The sequence below is a fragment of the Solea senegalensis genome, linkage group LG8 (genome assembly GCF_019176455.1).
Source record: "Solea senegalensis isolate Sse05_10M linkage group LG8, IFAPA_SoseM_1, whole genome shotgun sequence".
Classification (NCBI taxonomy): Eukaryota; Metazoa; Chordata; class Actinopteri; order Pleuronectiformes; family Soleidae; genus Solea; species Solea senegalensis.
Window position 1 is genome coordinate 1435351 of NC_058028.1, and position 18843 is coordinate 1454193.

Genomic DNA, 18843 nt, shown 5'->3' on the forward strand with positions numbered 1-18843 from the left:
AGTCGAAGCTTCTCTTCTATGAAACGGCTTATTCTGCAGTGAGAGAGCGGTGTTTGTGCTTCTTTTTCCATGATGATCCGGCAATGAAGTGCTGCTAAAGTTAGCACAACTTACAGAGAAGCGAGCGGAAGCATGTCCTATTCTATGTGCGTGTCTCACAGAAGTTAACGTTTTTAAACTATAAATTTTAATACAGATTACACATGGCAGCACATTTATTTAAATGGCCCTAGTGCCCTCTATGGATGGGCCACCACTGGTCGGCATCATCAAAGTGACTCCTCATGAAATATTAGTCTAATTTTAATGATCTCTATTAGAAAAAGTTATGGTGCTATGGAGTAATGCTTAAGTAACTCACCATCTCAGATCTATAATGTATGAATTATTCTTTTTAAGGAAAGAAAGAAAATTGCTATTAATTACTAAATATTTAATAATGTTTCTTGGAGAGATAATTGTTTCAGAAAAGTCAGGCAGCAAACAGAGAGAGCCACTCATTTATCAAATATGCTAATTTCAAATACCACAATCAGTCATAGTAAATGAAGCACAACAGTCTATTGACATCATTGTTAGAGCCACTTCAGAATCAAATCAACAGTTGACTGTAATGATCATGTTTTTATTTATTTCAAATGAAAGTGGACACATTCGAGTCAACATGTGATCCTGAAAGAATGAATTCAAGCAGTGACACATCATCAGTGCAGACTGTGCTAATCTGTGCCAGGAATCATCTTGAGACACAAATGCTTGCTCTCATTGAATACATGGCTACAGTCATGGACACAAGAACCCTTCTTTAATTCATATCTTAAACCGCTCATTGTCCCACACCAAAGTCCCTAGAGAAGATCTCACAGACACATGAGCTGCTGCTCTACTGCTGCCTCATTTGGTACGTTTGTGCCACTGAGGTAAATCAGAGTAAAGAATTTCAGACACAGAAGTCGCCAAATACCACATTTGAACGATTAATGACTGAGCCGGTTGATTTTCTCTGTAGACTTTGGTGTGGCAGTTTAGAGTGAGCAGTTTAAACTAAGTTTAAGTTTAAGTTTCCAGTTGGAAAAGGACGTCACACTATGAGATAAAGCAGCAAACATAATCTTAAGATATCGTAGAGTGGACAATAGACCTTGGTTCAAATAGTGAGTGAGTACTCTTTTTTCCCATTGGTAGCAACATTTTCAAGAGAGAACATCCATGTTTTAAGATGGCTCCTGGCACAAAGATAAGCTTAAGTCCTGCACAACTCAGGTTTGTGTCAGCACCTCACACAAAATATCAAAATATCGGACCTATCACTTGGCTCAGTGGTTGAGCAGGTCACCTTTCTACGGGAAGGTCGTAGGTTTGATCCCTGGCTCCACTTGTCAACATGTCAATAAAAGCCACATGTGAATGGCTTTTAGAGATGTGTGATAGGAAAAGGTGCTGCAACTCGATGCACACATGACAGAACATCAACGTTCTCTATTTCTCAGGATGCAACTGGTCCACTTTTTTTTGAAGTGTAATATATTGAAGTGTAATAAACAACCTATTTTTGGTTAGTCTATTATTATATTAGTTATTATATTATATTAGTCTATTAGTTTTGTAATGTGTAATTCTCAGGTTCTCAATAACCCATAACTAGCACAATAGCAAACATCTTGAAGACAATATTCAATAACCATGGAGCCACATTATGGAATAGACACCTGCACTGACTTACTGATACTAGATAAACAATTGTCACATGTGTTTCATTTGAATTTATTATTATCTGATTTTTTTTTTTAGAAATGTGCATATAAACTGCAATTGATGAATGAATGGATGTGACTGGGTGAATGGAGAAACTGTTCTTTGAAGCGCTCTGAGTGGTCATTAAGACAGAAAAAAGAATGCTCTTTGTGCTAGAATGAATTTCAATGTCCACATAGACCAGATTTGAATACTACATTAAGTTCTAAATTGAATTATCTTGTCTTTTTAACCCTTTGACATATTTTTCATATACTTACCCCCATGGCTCCAGTTGCTCTCCTCTTATAGTTCAGTGGTGTGTGATCATTCTTGTGCTTGTCGGGGTCACTTAACCCTCTGCTGTGATTTGGTGTCTCTCTGACTCACTGTGGACCCTCTGCTGATGAGCTGTGGCCTGTCAAAAGAAACGACAGCCATGGACTCAACATGGCCATTTCGTCTGTTTCATCCAGATGTGAACCATCAGCAGAGTCACACACACACACACTCACAGAGAAACATATTCACAATTATTCAGATGTATATCATGTATTGTTGTGCATGAATACATAATGACACACACACAGACACACACACACACACTGGTGTCCCTCTGAACATGAGCATATGTTTGCTTCCTGCCACCGGGGGTCTGCGGCAAACCAGGGGGGTAATGTTTATGCAAGTGCATCATTAATATGAAGGATTTCTGCACACACTGGTGCTGCCATCATCTGTCACATCTGCCTATCACTGCCGTATTCTGCTGTTAGCACCACCATTAGCATTCCCCACAAATCTAAATCAGAACTGATTAATTCCGTGTCAGTTAGTGGAGGAAAATCTCTTTTCTCTGTGGAAACTGCAACGAATGAATGAATGAATGAATGTTCCCTCATCACACTAGCGATGGGTTGGTCGCGAAAATATAAATACTATACATATGTTATATTTGATGTTTTTTTACATTAGTTATTCATTTTACACATCATTTGGTAATAAATTCATTTAAGTAACAAAAAATCTGAGGAGCCACTTGGGAGCCGAAAGAGTCAGCTCTTTTTAGTGAGCCAAGCCAAAAGAGCCGGCTCTCCACAAAGAGCCGGAACACTACATCACACGTTTCTGTAACTTATTTTGTTTTGTATTTAAGTTATTATTTTATTTATCCTGTTGTAATGTTTGAACATTATATTATTTAGGTCAATTATATTGTTTGTGGGTTTTTTTTATACTTTATTTATGTTTTTTGTTTGTTTTTCCACCCACACATGTTCTCATGTACACCCTTTATTTAGCCAGAGTGACCTGGCCAAGAAGGCAGCACAGATTACAGCAACATATACACAACAGACTGTCACACACAACAAACCAATTAACTCAACATCCAACCAATATAATTCTGGATCAAGTACAAAACCAATTATGATACAGGTGCAGTTTCTAAAATGATCTTTAGACACAACATGGAATAACTTACTGATCTGAAACTTACAGATCTGTTAATCTCACAAGTTAAGTTATTCATGTCATAAATGAATAAAGGAATGTGGACATACGGTAAGATACATATTGGTATACCTCTGTGTCATGTAGAGTACAATCTTTCAATATAATTGTGTGAAATTGAAAGGAGTTCACACAATGTTGATTAAGTCTATCAGATCCATATGACTCTCTTTGTGTTTCACAGTATAGCTGCATTTTGTTTTCATGTCTGTGGAGACGGAGTGATGCATTTAACATTTTAGTAAACTGAGTAGGCAGCAAACTTTTCAGCCCGTGTTCTGTGAAACATGAGTAAGATACAAAAACAAATGTGGAAAGAGACTCATATAGTTTCCATATCACTGATGTATGAGGGAGGAGTGGGTGGAAATCATTTAATCACTTTTAATTATTGAGTGACACATTTGTACCATAAAATACAAAAGCACTAGTTCGGGTAGGGAATGACTCCTTGCCCCAGGTGAAGGAGTTCAAGTATCTCGGGGTCTTGTTCACGAGTGAGGGGACGAGGGAGCGGGAGATGGGCCGGAGAATCGGAGCAGCTGGTGCGGTACTACATTCGCTTTCCCGCACGGTTGTGACGAAAAGGGAGCTGAGCCGGAAGGCAAAGCTCTCGATCTACCGGTCGGTCTTCGTTCCTATCCTCACCTATGGTCATGAAGGTTGGGTCATGACCGAAAGAATGAGATCACGGGTACAAGCGGCCGAAATGGGATTCCTCAGGAGAGTGGCTGGCTTTTCCCTTAGAGATAGGGTGAGAAGCTCGGTCATCCGGGGGGGAGCTTGGAGTTGAAAGGAGCCAGTTGAGGTGGTTCGGGCATCTGGTGAGGATGCCTCCTGGGCGCCTCCCAAGGGAGGGGTATCAGGCATTTCCAGCTGGGAGGAGGCCTCGGGGTAGACCTAAGACCAGGTGGAGAGATTACATCTCCACTCTGGCCTGGGAACGCCTCGGGATCCCTCAGTCGGAGCTGGTCAATGCGGCTCAGGAAAAGGAAGTTTGGGGTCCCTTGCTGAAACTGCTGCCCCCGCGAACCGGCCCCAGATAAGCGGAGGACGACGATGATGATGATGATGATGATGATGATGATGATGATAGTGCATATAAATGTTGGATAAACATGGTTAATCTTATGACATTGAGCAAAAAATAGAAGTCAATTAAAAAATCGTATGCTGCAAAAATTATTTAATTGGGGCCGTCAATCGATAAAAAAAAACAACTCATTATTATTATAAAATATATATATAATTGCCATGAATTCATTTAATTGTGCATATACCATTAATTTTTAAAACATTTGTGTATGGTTGTGTATGTTCTTGTATTTGTGCTTATTGAGAAAAACAGCCACACACACACACACACACAAAAGAAAACCAAGCTGCTAGATGTCCTCCTTTGTTGTCTGTTCTGTTCTGTTCTGAGGAACTGGTTGAGTTTGGGGTTAAGATTAAGGTTGAGGATAAGACCTTTAGCGGGCTGTCCACATGAATGTTCAATTCAAGCCTTAAAGTGGACAGACATATGATAATGTGTGTGTGTGTGTGTGTGTCAGGGACAGATAAGGAAATCCACTCAGCTTGGGCTCAGCCTCCTCACTATCTCACTCTTTGTTTTCCAGTTGACCACATACATGTTGGAGAGATATACACAGCACAATCATTTCATTTGCTCATTACTGTGCCACACACTCATCTCTGCCTCTTTATCTCTGGAGGGAAAGCATTACTGTGGTTTAAAGCTTAAAACTCTATTATTGCGACGCGTCTGTCACTCAGTGAATCGAAGGATTGATCATGCCTTCTTCTCTCGCCATCCAGCTGCTGTAGAGTATTGATGAGTACATTATTGAATTGATGCATAGTGGCGTGTGTGTGTGTGTGTGTATGACTGAACATGAATTGCAGCTGATAGGTTGCTAACAGTATGATGGATTAGTGCAGTTAAGTGCAGTAAGGAGCACTGTGTGTAAGGTTTTGCATAGCTGTGGAAGAAGAGGGTTTTTTTGCCGCAGCGACACAATCAAAGAAATCCATGGGGTCGGGTCAGACAGTGTGTAGCATAAAGCACAATGTGACCATTAGTTACCAAGCCAATTCATCACTGGGAGCACTTTTTATTGGAGAGACAGGAGTTATTAGACACATTTCATGTAATGCACCTGACTAGATTCCGGGACAAAGACTGTTAATGACATATAGTGTATTATGTGAACCATTTCAGGCAGAGCTTTGATAACACAAAACTGTAAATGCATATGTAACCTCCTTCCTTCTTTTTTTAATCTCTTATTATTCAAATGTTATATTGGAAAACAAAAGCAGAGAAACATAATTACATTTTCTTTTTCTGCCCGGCAGCCACTAATAAAGATAGGGGGCAGTGTGATTAGTGATGTGGGCTTAACACCTCGATAATTCAATTCATGTGCAGTTGTTGTTAAAACATATATACAGAGGCTAATCAAATGTGCAGTATAGAGTCTCTTATAACCTTTTTTTATAGCACAAATTTAGGTATGTTTTTCATTTTCAAAAAGTACAATTCCCTTTCTTTTTTTAAAATGTGATTGAATTTGTGAAATTTGGAAGTTCAAAGTTCAAACTTTGATGTAGGTCTATTTTGTCACTTTTGCACAATTTTCGCTACTCAAAATGCATTTTGTAAAGCCTGAAGAAATGACCTATAAACATTCCCGCGGCAATTTACCAAGGGGTGCGCCTGCCCATGAGCGCTGAGGGTAAAACAGCTCTTATATAGCAGCACCTGAAAGTTCTATCTTGATCTGTATAGAACTTTACCTGCTCATAGTAATTACCATCTTTAATAAGTTCATCCTGATACGTTAAGATATACGTATCTGAACTTGTTAAAAGGGAATGCCTATGTTAATTGTAAATTGCCCTGTGGTGGGAAATGATCATCCTCATCCTGTAAAACACTTAAGATCGTTCTCATACCACATCAACGGTCTGTTTGGAGTTTCACATGCACACGGTCGGCCCGTGATTTGAGCAGGTGACCTTGTTGTGGGGGCGCTGTGTGGTGTTGTTGTCTATCATATTTTGTTCAAAGCCGACGATACCGATATTTCTATTTACTTTTTTGCACATTTTGAAAAACACTTGTACACTAATATCCTCTTTACTCCTCTTTGTCTCCCCCTATACTCTACAGGGCGGTGGTGCATATCCAGGTCAATGACGTGAATGAGTTTGCACCTGTGTTTCGAGAGCCCCAGTACCGTGCAGCGGTGACGGAGGGAAAAATTTATGACAGCATCCTGCAGGTGGAGGCCACTGACCAGGACTGCTCCCCACAGTACAGCCAGATCTGTAACTACCAGATAACTACAAGTGCGACGCCCTTTGCTATAGACCGCAATGGTGAGTAGAAATAATAATGTTTGGTGTACCCACCGTCCACTGTCGTAACGCAGCGACGCTCAGGCTCTATAAATCCTAACTATCTCCTGATGTGATTTTTCCAGCTGAAGGAGAAACACTCACACACTCCCATACTGCAGACACACATACAATCTGGTAACACAACTTAATAGTGCGACAGATGTGTGTCCCTCGGGTAAAAGGTGTACTTTGCTCTTTCCAAGGACAAAGTCAAGCCTTGCCTGGAGAGCCATCAGTCTCCTGAAATCAGATCACAGAAGTCTGTGCACACACAAACAAAACACGCACACACAGTCTCTCAAATACACTTGACTTTATCGCCTTGCTTCTTCTTCTCTGTACCCTAGTTCTTGAACAGCACATAAATATAGATTGGTGTCACTATTAAGCACACAAACAATCAAAGATGAGCCGAGGTCTGCTGACCGTTCTGACTGAGTTATGATTATGAACATCAGGAATGATGAATGGACATGTATTGTAATATAATTGAAGAACAAAGATTTGGCATTTGAGGTGCTCCGTGACGAAACACCCCGATTTTCTTAGAATTTTCCATTTTCCTGCCCATAGTCTGACTCTTAAATCTCCTACGACGTGCTCCTGGACATTGACTAATAGGACAACAGAGTGCTCTGACATGGCATAACATACAGATATGAACATGGTGAGAGACAGAGGGATGCTGCTGCTGCTGTTAGGTGGAATAGTGACACCGAAGGTTTCATTGAGCTTTGCCTCTCTGACGTCTTCTCAAGGGACGACCACAGCAAAGTAAAAAACAAAAAGTTTGGCAAGAAATAGCAGATGTAACCCAGTGTTTCTGTAGCTGTGATTGACAACTCTTTGCCCCGCCTCCCTGATGACCTATGAACTGATTGATCAAAAATCAAGATGTCCACACACTATAGCATCAGTGGGATAGTGATGGTTATTGTAACGGAGCAGCAGGACCTGTTCCATGTGGTCATCCCTCATTCTGTTTCGAGATGCCGTCAATAGATTGTCTCCGCAACAAAACAGACGCTCCACTGGAGCATTGGAGGACAATGTGCTGTTCTACTTTAGAAAACGTCTCTTCACAACGGGAAACACCTGAAGAGATTTCAGATTGAGATCTGAATCTTCCAGGTACTTCCTGACTTTATCGTGAGCTGTGCTGTCAGATGAGGATTCGGCATTATTCAAGACAAAGAAGCTTTCATCTGAGTCGTCATCAGACTTTGAAGCGTCACCCTTTGTCTCTGCAACAGGACTCAGTTGTTGTTGTTCCATAGCGACTGCTTCCTGCAGGAGGGTTCTTCTCATATAATCTCTCTTCTCAGGGTTTAGCCATCATAAACGGAACTTTTGCAGGGTCACAGTCACCATCTTTGCTTCATGACTATCAAACACTGATCCAAAGCGCTGATCTATGGCCTTAATGATAGTTGTGATGATCTGTGCTGTATAAATCACTTGAGCTTGTCACAGATGTTCCTCAGCTGGTCTTCGGGTACCCCTAGAACTTTTGTGATGGCCCTGAACTCAGAGAGTTCCACCTAGTAACTGATAGGACGATGAAATGCATGTTGGCAATCTCCTGAATCACATCTGTGGCTAACAGAGATCTATGTGCTTTGTTCCAGATAGATGAACACTTTGCCATGACACTTCTATACAGCTTACGTCATGGCCCATTCGATCCTGCTTTGTGAACCTCATTGATAGCAATTAGATTCAAGGTATGAGCAGAAGAGTGCTGGTGTTGTGGGAGGAAAAACTGCTCCTCATCGCCCTCATCCTGAAAAAGATCATCAACATCCAAAAGTTCCACTCCATCACTGTGGTCATCTGACTCGTCCTCATTTGCACCAAACTCACAAAATGCCTTAAAATGACTTCCATTATCAGTCACAGTGGACCTGACTTTGATGCCAAAGCTGCAGAATTGTCACATGTCACTCCAAAGAAAGTGTGGTTTTGTGCCGACACTGTCTCCATCCATCAGCTTTGAGGTTAAAGATTTTTTCATAGATGCAAACTCTCTTTCAGTGCACTGCATCAGGGTTTTTCGGCACATACTGTAGGTTTTCTCTCGCCACTTATTCCCTCTATCATCTTTCTAAATGACTTCTGTTCCACCACTGAGAAGCACTGAACGTCATCGATAACAAAATCAAATACCAGTTTGTTGACACATTCCTGTGACACGCTGAACCCTTCTCCTAGCCTGGCTTGAGTTAAAGCAGGTCGGGGGAGCCAAGAAGTGTTTGCCGATTCATCTTCCCTCTCATCAGGCAGATTGGATGTGTCTTGCATCAACCCTTAGATGTTTCCTCTAACCCTAACCCTAACCCAGCATAGATCATTATTTTGGAATTATTTATAAATAACATACATATAATTAATAAATACATATGATGAAACTGTGAAACTGTTCAAAAGTCAATGTTCTTTTATGTGTTCAAACGTTTAACCAAACATTATGAGTCTAACCTGGTCTAACCTTTTCAAAATCTCACATAAACTAATAAAGATTGCACCACAAGGTAGCGATTTGAGGTCATATTTGGAAAGACTACATCATGTTTGAGACTAATAGTTTGGCTACATCTGACTTCATTGTTCATTGCATCAGAAATGATATGAAACTAAAGCTGACTTTGTCGTCATTTAACCTGCGAGGCATGAAAAGACACATGGAAGGGTGGCTCTTCTTCCCCATGTTAATGTATTTGAGTGCTTGCAGTTACAGCTACAGGCTAGTTGGCTAAGGCTACGTAGTTTTAGATGTGTCCTTCACTGCCGGCAAACACTCTTTACATTGAACTGAAATGTTTGGGCCCTTATCGTTGGTCTGTATGAAATGTTTGTTGTGTTTCCGACTCAAGAACGTCTTGTTCGCCTTCTCTGACATCGTTGCTTCGTTCTGACTGCCTTACCGTTAACAAATCGACTGAGAGTGATAGAATGGCACATGACCAGAGAGAGCCAATCACAAGTGTCGGCTTTAGACGGAGGATGTTGATATGAAAATGTTTTTTTTGATAAATTTGAGCCTTTGCTGCAATTTTTTAAATGTAACTAATATTGTAATCATGGAAATTTATAAAAAAGTATAACTTGAATGACACATTTTCTTCCAGTAATGTAACAGATTACAATTGTGTAAATTTTGTAATAAATTACGTAACATTGTTACTCCCCAACACTGGCCACATATAGCGACATACAACCATTCACTCTTACATCTATGGTCAATTTAGAGTGACCAATTTACCTAATCCACATATTTCATGTTTTTGGACTGTGGGATGAAGCCAGAGAACCCGGAGAAAACCCACACACACACGGAGAGAACATGCAAACTCCATGCTGAAAGGCTCTTGTTCCAACCAGGCCTTGAACGCAGGTCTTCTTGCTGCACAGGCAACGACTACACCAACCGTGTGGCCAACTGGTCAACAATTCAATCAAAATCCATACTTGTTTTTTGCTTAAGACACTATAATTGTAGGAGACATAGATGTTAGACTTCTTGTTGTTTGTTGACATCCAAGTGTTGTTAACTGCTGCTGTGTGCAGACAACATGAGGTCAGGGCAAAACAGCTCTGAAAATGATACAGAGAGAGAGAGTGGAGCTGGAGCGGGTTCTCTGGTCTCTCCTTGTAAATGAAGGGGTCTCACTAAACTATTGACCACTGAGGAAAAGGCTTTGAGAGCTCTTGAACTCAAGAGCACCTAAGAGAGAGAGGAAGAGGCTGGAGGGAGGAAAGGAGGGAATGGCTGTGAGAGCAAGTGTAAGTGCTCTGAGTGGATCCTTGGAAAGATACACAACAGTAAACCCAAACACTGAGTTTCTACATTTTCAGAGAATGAGATGATCAACAATGACGTGACACAACAGTTACTAGCTGTAGTCAAGACCCTTTCTTAAATGATTGTCAGTAGTAGATTATTACTTATTTATTATTTTCTTTGTTCAAAAAAATCCTCTTATTCAAAAGTTTGACAGTTTAGTCTTTTGATGACCTCTTTCATTCATTGTCATCTGGCTTAATAGATAATATTTTATGGGCATGAAGCAAAGAGTAAAGGACTTAAACCATCCCAGTAGTCTGTTGTAGTCTCCGCAATGGAATATTAAGATCAGTTATATCTTAATATAAGCACTAAGATGTAACAGGACCAGTATAGATCGGCACAGCACATCACTAGGTGCGAGCTGCCCACCCTTCAGGACATTTACATTAACACAAGAAGGCACAACGGATCCAGTCTGACCCCAACCACCCGAGCTCTCTTCATGCTCCTGCTGTCAGGTTCAGAGATAAATGATCAGGCTTTTGAACTGCTGACAACAAACGGCAAAAACTACCCTGCTACCTAGCTTTATCCTTTCTTTACATTTATTTTTTTGTATTTTTTTTAATGCTAAATTCCTTTTATAAAGCTGAGAAGACATTGAGCAAAAAGAATTTCATTACTGGTAATAATGTTGCATTATTACTTACAATCTTCACCAAACCATTATCTGAGGCCATGAGAAGGTTGTTCATGACGGGTGTGGTTTCTGTTCTATGAAACTTAAACAGACTGTTTCTTTGCAGACGTTAATATAACTTTTTAGAAATGATGTCTTTAATTGAATATAGGTTAGTTTTAGGTACTTAGAGTACATAGATACTTAGGGTACATAGGTATTTAGGGTACATAGGTACTTAGGGTACATAGGTATTTAGGGTATGTAGGGTACATAGGTACTTAGGGTACAGGTTTAGGTACATATGTATTTAGGGTACATAGGTATTTAGGGTACATAGGTATTTAGGTATTTAGGGTACATAGGTACTTAGGGTACATAGGTATTTAGGGTATGTAGGGTACATAGGTATTTAGGGTATGTAGGGTACATAGGAACTTAGGGTACATAGGTATTTAGGGTACATAGGTACTTAGGGTACATAGCCTATAAGTTAATAAGTATAAGTTAAGTTATTGATTAAAGGAAAACGTTTGTGGGGATGAGATGTAATGTAATGTAATGTAATGAGACAAGTTGATGGTTTGGACGATGATACTGAAGATCTTAAATCAAGTTGATCTATAAAGCTGAGCTTTTAAAGTTCTAATGCTTGACATGAATATTCACCTCCGAGTTATTCTTTTTCCCATGAAGTCGTCAATAATCAGTGTTAAAAGGAATGGCTACAGTGCTGAGGAGAAATCGGTGATTATTCTTGTTTTCACCAATTAAGGACGAGTAGCAGGCAGTTCTAGATTTACGAAGGGTTTCTTTGACTTGTATGTTATCAGTCTATTATCTTTCAATGGGACATGAAATTCCTTGAGAGGCAGTGGGAAAGCCATTCATTGACATGATGCATGTTTTAAAGTGGTGATGTTGCGGAGCCAGGAGGAGGATTTCCTCCAGCTAACACATTCTAAAATGATGGTTGCATGAAAACATGGCAGCCTCTGCTGCAGCACAGCTCTGTTACCAGGTTTGTAAGGAGGTTTGTAATCAGGGTTTTTACAGATGCTGATATTTCAGCCTGATCTTTGTGAGGACCAACAAACTTATAATCCATAGGGAGTGAGGACATTTTGGGAAAGTGAGGACATTTTTGCTGGTCCTCACATTCTGTCACCCATTAAAAAGTGTTTTGTAGGTTCAGACTATTGGGTTATGGATTTAATTGTGATGGTTCAGGTTTGGGTAGTGGTTAGGGAAAGCACTATGTCTATGAGTGTCCTCACTACGACTGCTGTGTGAATGTATGTGTGTGTGCCCTCACATGCAGCAAATCAGGAAGAGAGGAGAAAAGAGAGGACTGAGAAAGGTGCAATAAACACACACTTAACTGAAATATAACTCAGAGGAAACACTGAGTCCATTTATATAAAAATATATATAAAATCTTCACAGTATCCCTAGATTTTAATTAAAATTCTCTCAGTGGGGGCATTAGCTTGTCAATCTAGCATTAATGATAATAATCTTAACAGCAATTTATTTATATTGCACCTTTTAAAAGCTGAGTTTACAAAGTTCTTTTACAGAACACATTAAAGAAACCAAACAAGACACCAAAACAACAAAAGTAACAACAATGTCCTAATATGAATCATAATCATCCTACTCACACAATCTTATTCAAACCACATTATAACAAATAACCGACATATTGTTTTCTCTGCACCAGTCTCTATATTATGGAGCACCTACAGAATTGCTCGGAAACTGACCTCGCAGCATTATTATCTGACCTGTCAAAAATCAGACTTTTTTAAAAATGGAACTTGAATTGTTTGAATTGAGCACTTTTTTTTTTTCGGAAACCACTTTACTGAGTCAGAGAGTGGTTTTAAGACACCAGTAACATCCAGTGTCATATTCAAGTTGCTTTTTTAAAACCAACACAGTTCTTAAATGAATGTTTTTGAATTCATTCCATTGTGTCTATTGCCATGTAAAAAAAAGCACATGTATTTGTTCTGAATCAGCAACCCACCTCATTCGTTCTCATTCATGCCATTTGTATGACTGAATGCCATAAAATACTGTATATAATGTGTTTTAGGTCTTTGTTTCTGTGTCTGAAATATAATTATAATAATTCATTTTATTTGTAACGCACTTTATATTCTACACAGTAGTAAAAACAAAAAACAATTACAGATTAAAGGATTTTAGACCCTTATTAAAGCTGTCAGTTGTCTGTGGGGCCCTCACAGTCGAGGAGCAGGAGCAGAAGGTTCAGTCTCCAAGTGTGCGGACTTTAGTCCTGGGGGAGAAGTCTGTAACTGTTGGTGGAGCGTAGTGAGCGTGCTGAGGTCTGGAGGGTGAGACAAAGGCGTGGACGAGCTTCTCATGTCTTAAGGTGAGAGTGTGACAAAGTCTGGCTATATTCCTACACTGGTAAAATGATATTTTGCAGAGGTGTGAGCCTCAAAGGTTAGGTGGGGGTCAAACCTGACACCAAGGTTGGTGACTGTTGGCGATAGAGGGATTTCCTTGCCAGAGAAAGTAATGCAGGTTATGGCGGAGTTTCGGATCTGGTGAGGGGAACCAATGAGGATGGTTTCAGTTTTTGAAGTGTTTAGCAGGAGAAAGTTATGGCTCATCCACGTCCTTATCTCCTCCAGACATACAGTGAGCATGGATAGGTGTGATGTTGCTGATGATGTTGAGTGAGTGTCAGTGTCGTCGAAGTGACTGATGACTTTGCCGAGGGGGAGCAGTATGGGTCCGAGCACCGACCCTTGTGGAACCCCGCAGCCAACAGCATGTGAGCGAGACCTTGATCCTCCCATGGCCGACAGAGTCATGCAGACGCTGCAGTAGTATCTGACGGTCGACCGCATCGAATGCTGCAGACAGGTTGAGGAGGATGAGGAGAGATGGTGAACCGGAATTGGCTGTCGTCAGCAGGTCATTTGTGACTCTCACCAAGGCTGTCTCCGTGCTGTGGGCAGAGCGGAAGCCAGATTGAAACTTTTCAAAAAAATTTTGAGTTTGTTGGAGGTGTTCCTGAAGCTGGCCGGCAACAGCTTTCTCTCAGATTTTGCAGAGAAATGGCAGATTTGATATGAGCCTGTAGTTAGCAAAACTGTGGGGGTCGAGGGTCGGTTTCTTGAGAATTGGCTTGATAATGACTATTTTTAATAAAGTCATTCAATATTCAATCTTCAATCAATTTTTAGTGCAGATGGTATATAGCCAGTCTTTGCCTGTGCTTTCACTAAGGCAGTAGGAAAGGGGGTCGAGGGCACAAGTGGAGGGAGGGATTGGACATTGAAAAGTTTGATTTTAGTGTTGGAGGGAGTAATGTGTCTCTGTACTCGCTTGAGTAGACTGAATTCCACCCCGCGTTTTCTGTCTGGCTCCATGTGTGGCGATGTTGCACCCACTTCCGGGCCACTGCTTCTAATCCGAGAAGGGTCTAGCTGCAGACCCGCAGACCACTCAACGACACACACCCCCACTCAACAACACACACACACTCACACTCAACAACACACACCCTCACCCCACAGACCCCTCCCCACTCAACGACACACACCCCCACTCAACAACACAATCTCACACTCAACAACACACACCCCCACTCACGCACACACTCCCCACAACCACACCACTTAACAACACACACCCTCACACTCAACGACACACCCCCCCTCAACGACACACACTTCCCCACTTAACAACACACACCCCCACTTAACAACACACACCCTCACACTCAACGACACACCCCCTCACACTACACGACACTCTGTGATTGGGTCACAGAAGAGACTGCGTCTGAAACGTGATGACGTTTACTAACGTGATGACGTTACTTTTATTGAAACTTTATTTACACACGCGTATTTCACAGACACTTGTTGACAAGAGACTTTTATCCCAGTGTGCGACAGGAATAGAGAAGAATAAACACTCGTGTTGACTTTTATGAACACAGAAATGTTCTTTTTGTGCAATTTGTGAATAATTAATGTCACTTTGTAAACTATGAAATGTTATAGCCAAACTGTTAAAATATATAAATGCCGATTGGAAACGTTCACACAATATAGTATCACGTTTATGTGATCTAATTATCATGTTTATACAACATAGTATCACATTTATATGATATAATTATCACGTTTATACAACATAGTATCACATTTATATGATATAATACATTTTTAAAAAAGTTGTCAGGGATTACAGGCGCCTAACGACAAAGTCCTCACTCTCTAAGGCTTTCCAGTTTGAGCCTTGCTTCCTTGGACATGTGGCTCTGAAGCTGTGTTATCTCGCTGATGAGACAAAATGATATAACAAAATAATGAAGTCATTAATGACACTCACATACATTATGGGATATGAACTGTTGTGAAAATTGGATTAACAGTTTCCTAAATGATCAGTTTACCTGGAGTCAAACTGAGTTCCACATGTGTCCATGTCTTAGCTTAGATAGATAGATAGATGGATAGATATTTAATGATGCCGAAGGAAATTCTAGAAATTCAGTCTTTGTCTTTGTCCAGGGAGATGGAGAGTAAAGCTGCAGGGACATTAATCAGTGATTAAAATTTAAGAATGTGTTGAACAGTGAGTGTGTGTTAAAAGGAGACATATGCAGTCATATAGAATAGAATAGAATAGAATATAAATACTTTATTCATCCCCAAGGGGAAATTGTTTCAACATAGCAGCAATACAAACAAATATTATAAACATAAAATGTAAAATGTGCAGCATAATGGAGTGCAATGTCATACTGTATGTCACAGAGAGAAAATGTGCAAATGAGTTATTGTAAGTCTTGATGGCTGATGGCAGGAATGACTTCCTGAATCTGTCCTTGTGACTGTCTGAATCTCTTGGAGAATGTGCTCTCCTGGGCCTGGAGGATGTGGTGGAGAGGATGATTGGGGTTATCCATGATGGAAAAAAGTTTATTCAGCATCCTCCTCTCCACCACCATTTCCACGGTGTCCTGTTTGCAGCCGATGATGGAGCCGGCCTTCTTTATCAGTTTGTTGAATTTGTTAGTTTCACCGCCTTCCAGTCCTGTTTTTGTATTCCTCCACCATCTCAATGTCCTCCCCCAGTACACTCAAAGGTTGTAAAGCTGTCCTCTTCCTCCTCAAGTCCACCACCATCTCCTTGGTCTTGGTCACATTCAGAATCAGGTGGTTCTTACTGGCCCACTTCACAAAATATAAAACATGTAGTCTACAAATCAGTGTCAGTGTCTGATATCTCACCTCTGTATGATTAAAGCCACAGGATCTGCAGACTTCTTATCTGTCTGTGGACTTTCAACCACTCCAGACAAGAAGTGCATCACCTGGTCCACTTGGTCATCACCTTCAAAAAGACTGAAGACCCTGTCCTCCTTCTTGGCCCAGGGAGACACAATGTTGCCTCTGACGATTTTCTATAAACATATTATAGGTGTTTAGCTTGGGTATTCATATATAAATACACAAACACCACACAAAATGCCATTGTCACTCACCTTAAAGGTGACATAGAATGCTTGTATCACACATATATGTTAGTTATGGAGGTCTACTTACATATATTAACTTGTTTTCATGATTAAAAACCTCCTAATCGCTGCAAACGAGCCGATCAAAATATCTCCTCACTGACGCTCTCGTCAGTCGCGCTGTTTCAGACCAAAACCACACCCCCAGAACGTGGACTGTGTTGTGATTGGCCAGCCAACGAGAGCTTTCCTACTGTCCTGTGATTGGCCAGGTACCTGGAAGTGACGTAATAGATAGGCCAGCTCTCAGATACACAGCTCCCCCTCTGTGCCCAGACTAGTGCCCGCACCAGGAGGCGCTACGGTGGTGAGAGGAGTGGTGAGGATTTCTGATGATGACATCAAATTAAGGAAGTGCCGATCCGTTGCGCAGAGCCCAGGAAAACAATACAACACTATTTTCTCAGCAGTGGCTGAACTGTTTGTTCTGAAACTTTAGGGTTTCATAAACGAGGTAATGACGCAGATACACACACAAACGCAGCGTTAATTGGAGCTTCCGGTCTATGTGGGCTATGTTGCAGCACGCCTTCATCCTGAGTAATGACATGAATTAACAGACAACTGGAGTCACATCGTTGCTGTTTGGCTTGTTGGGCCTTTCCTAAAATTAAACGATACAACGCATAAATATGTAACAGTGAATACATGTGATGAAGTACTTTGAATAAGACATTTTCTTTCCTTGATGATTTGCACTTCCTTACGTAGCACAAGACTCTTTGAAGACGTGTCCTCTTGTCTGGCCACAGTAACATCACTGCTCTAAATGGACACACACATAAGCCTGACTGAGAGAGTAAGGATCTGTGTGCTTGATGATGTGTGAAAGAAGTGCTGAGACTCACCAAGTCTTTGCTGTACGGATGGTCTTTAGTGTCCTCTGGCACCTGTAGAACATCATCACAATCACAATTGTTACATAATGTCTCAAATGCAAATGTCAGCAGCCTCCAAAAGAGATCCATGTTGAATTCAGAATGACACAGTACCACAGTAAACATACATGTTTCTTTCTGATGGTCTGCTGTGGACGCTGGAGTCACCGTGGAGGCCAAAGTTGCAGTAATATTTGTGGTTGCTGTCTTGCAGCAGAGTTTAAACTGACGGACAAAACAGTTTTCACAAAGCCACAGTGATAATGGCTTTGCACACAGTCAAGGTGGCATTTGTATACACTGTATCCTAAAGACAGACAGGAAAAGTGATTCATAAGTTTCAAGAAACACACAAAACAATCATTTTTTTAAACCCTTTGTTGGTCCAAACCCTGCAAATTGGTCCATTTCTTCTAAATGAAGAGGTTCAAAGAACAATCACTATTATCGGGGACATCTATAAAATACAGGAATCTTTCCCAAAATCTAAATTCTCAACAAGAGTGAAAATAAAATACATATGGACTAAGGATTCACATAGATGAAATGGCTCCAGCATTAGTTAAGTTTACTTATTGTGAGTGTCTGATGTTCAAATGGATGAGGGTCTGATGGTCACACTTATCCATGGTCAGGACAAACAGACATAACATCATATTTCATAACATGTAAGGCTCATGGGGGAATAAAGGCCTTTCAGCATTGAAATGAACAAATATTTGATAATATAGACGGACTTACCACCGTACTCTACACTTGACCGTCGCTGTCCCTGCAGATGAGACACAAGCTCCTCTTTGTTTGGCACAATGGCATCTCCTCAGCTCAGGGCCTGCTCCATTACTGAACGTAGTGTTGCTCTAAGAGAAAATGTGAAATGAAATTGTAATTTGCATTTATAACACGGGATCATTTTTAATCCAGAATCAAGTAGTAATGAACTGAACTACATTTGCCAGTAAGACCTTTCACTGTCCTAAAATATATGCAGGCTAACTGAAATCATATCAAAATCAAATGACACTGTTGATTGTGATTCAACAGAATTTTTAATTTCCAAACATGAGAAATATTATTCATCATCAAATCTTTTATCTTAACAATTGTAGAACTGAGGTCACAAGTTTTCAAATTAGCAAAGCTGTGTGCAACTTGTCAAGATTAAAAAAACAGATAAATACTAATATATAGAGATCATATAGTTTATCTTATACGTTTCTTGGTTGAAAATTAGACCCTCTGTCTCAATGTTATAACCTGTACATATAAATAA

The 18843-nt window shown here is 40.5% G+C and overlaps 1 protein-coding gene across 1 annotated transcript in view; it reads left to right on the plus strand.

Moving 5' to 3' along the window:
* The window catches only part of LOC122773272 (calsyntenin-2-like), a 347251-nt gene that overhangs the window by 218794 nt on the left and 109614 nt on the right, over positions 1-18843 (plus strand). The window contains exon 4 of the mRNA XM_044031814.1: positions 6425-6633. Within this exon, the coding sequence (XP_043887749.1) occupies positions 6425-6633 (209 nt within the window). The remainder of the gene's footprint in view (positions 1-6424; positions 6634-18843) is intronic.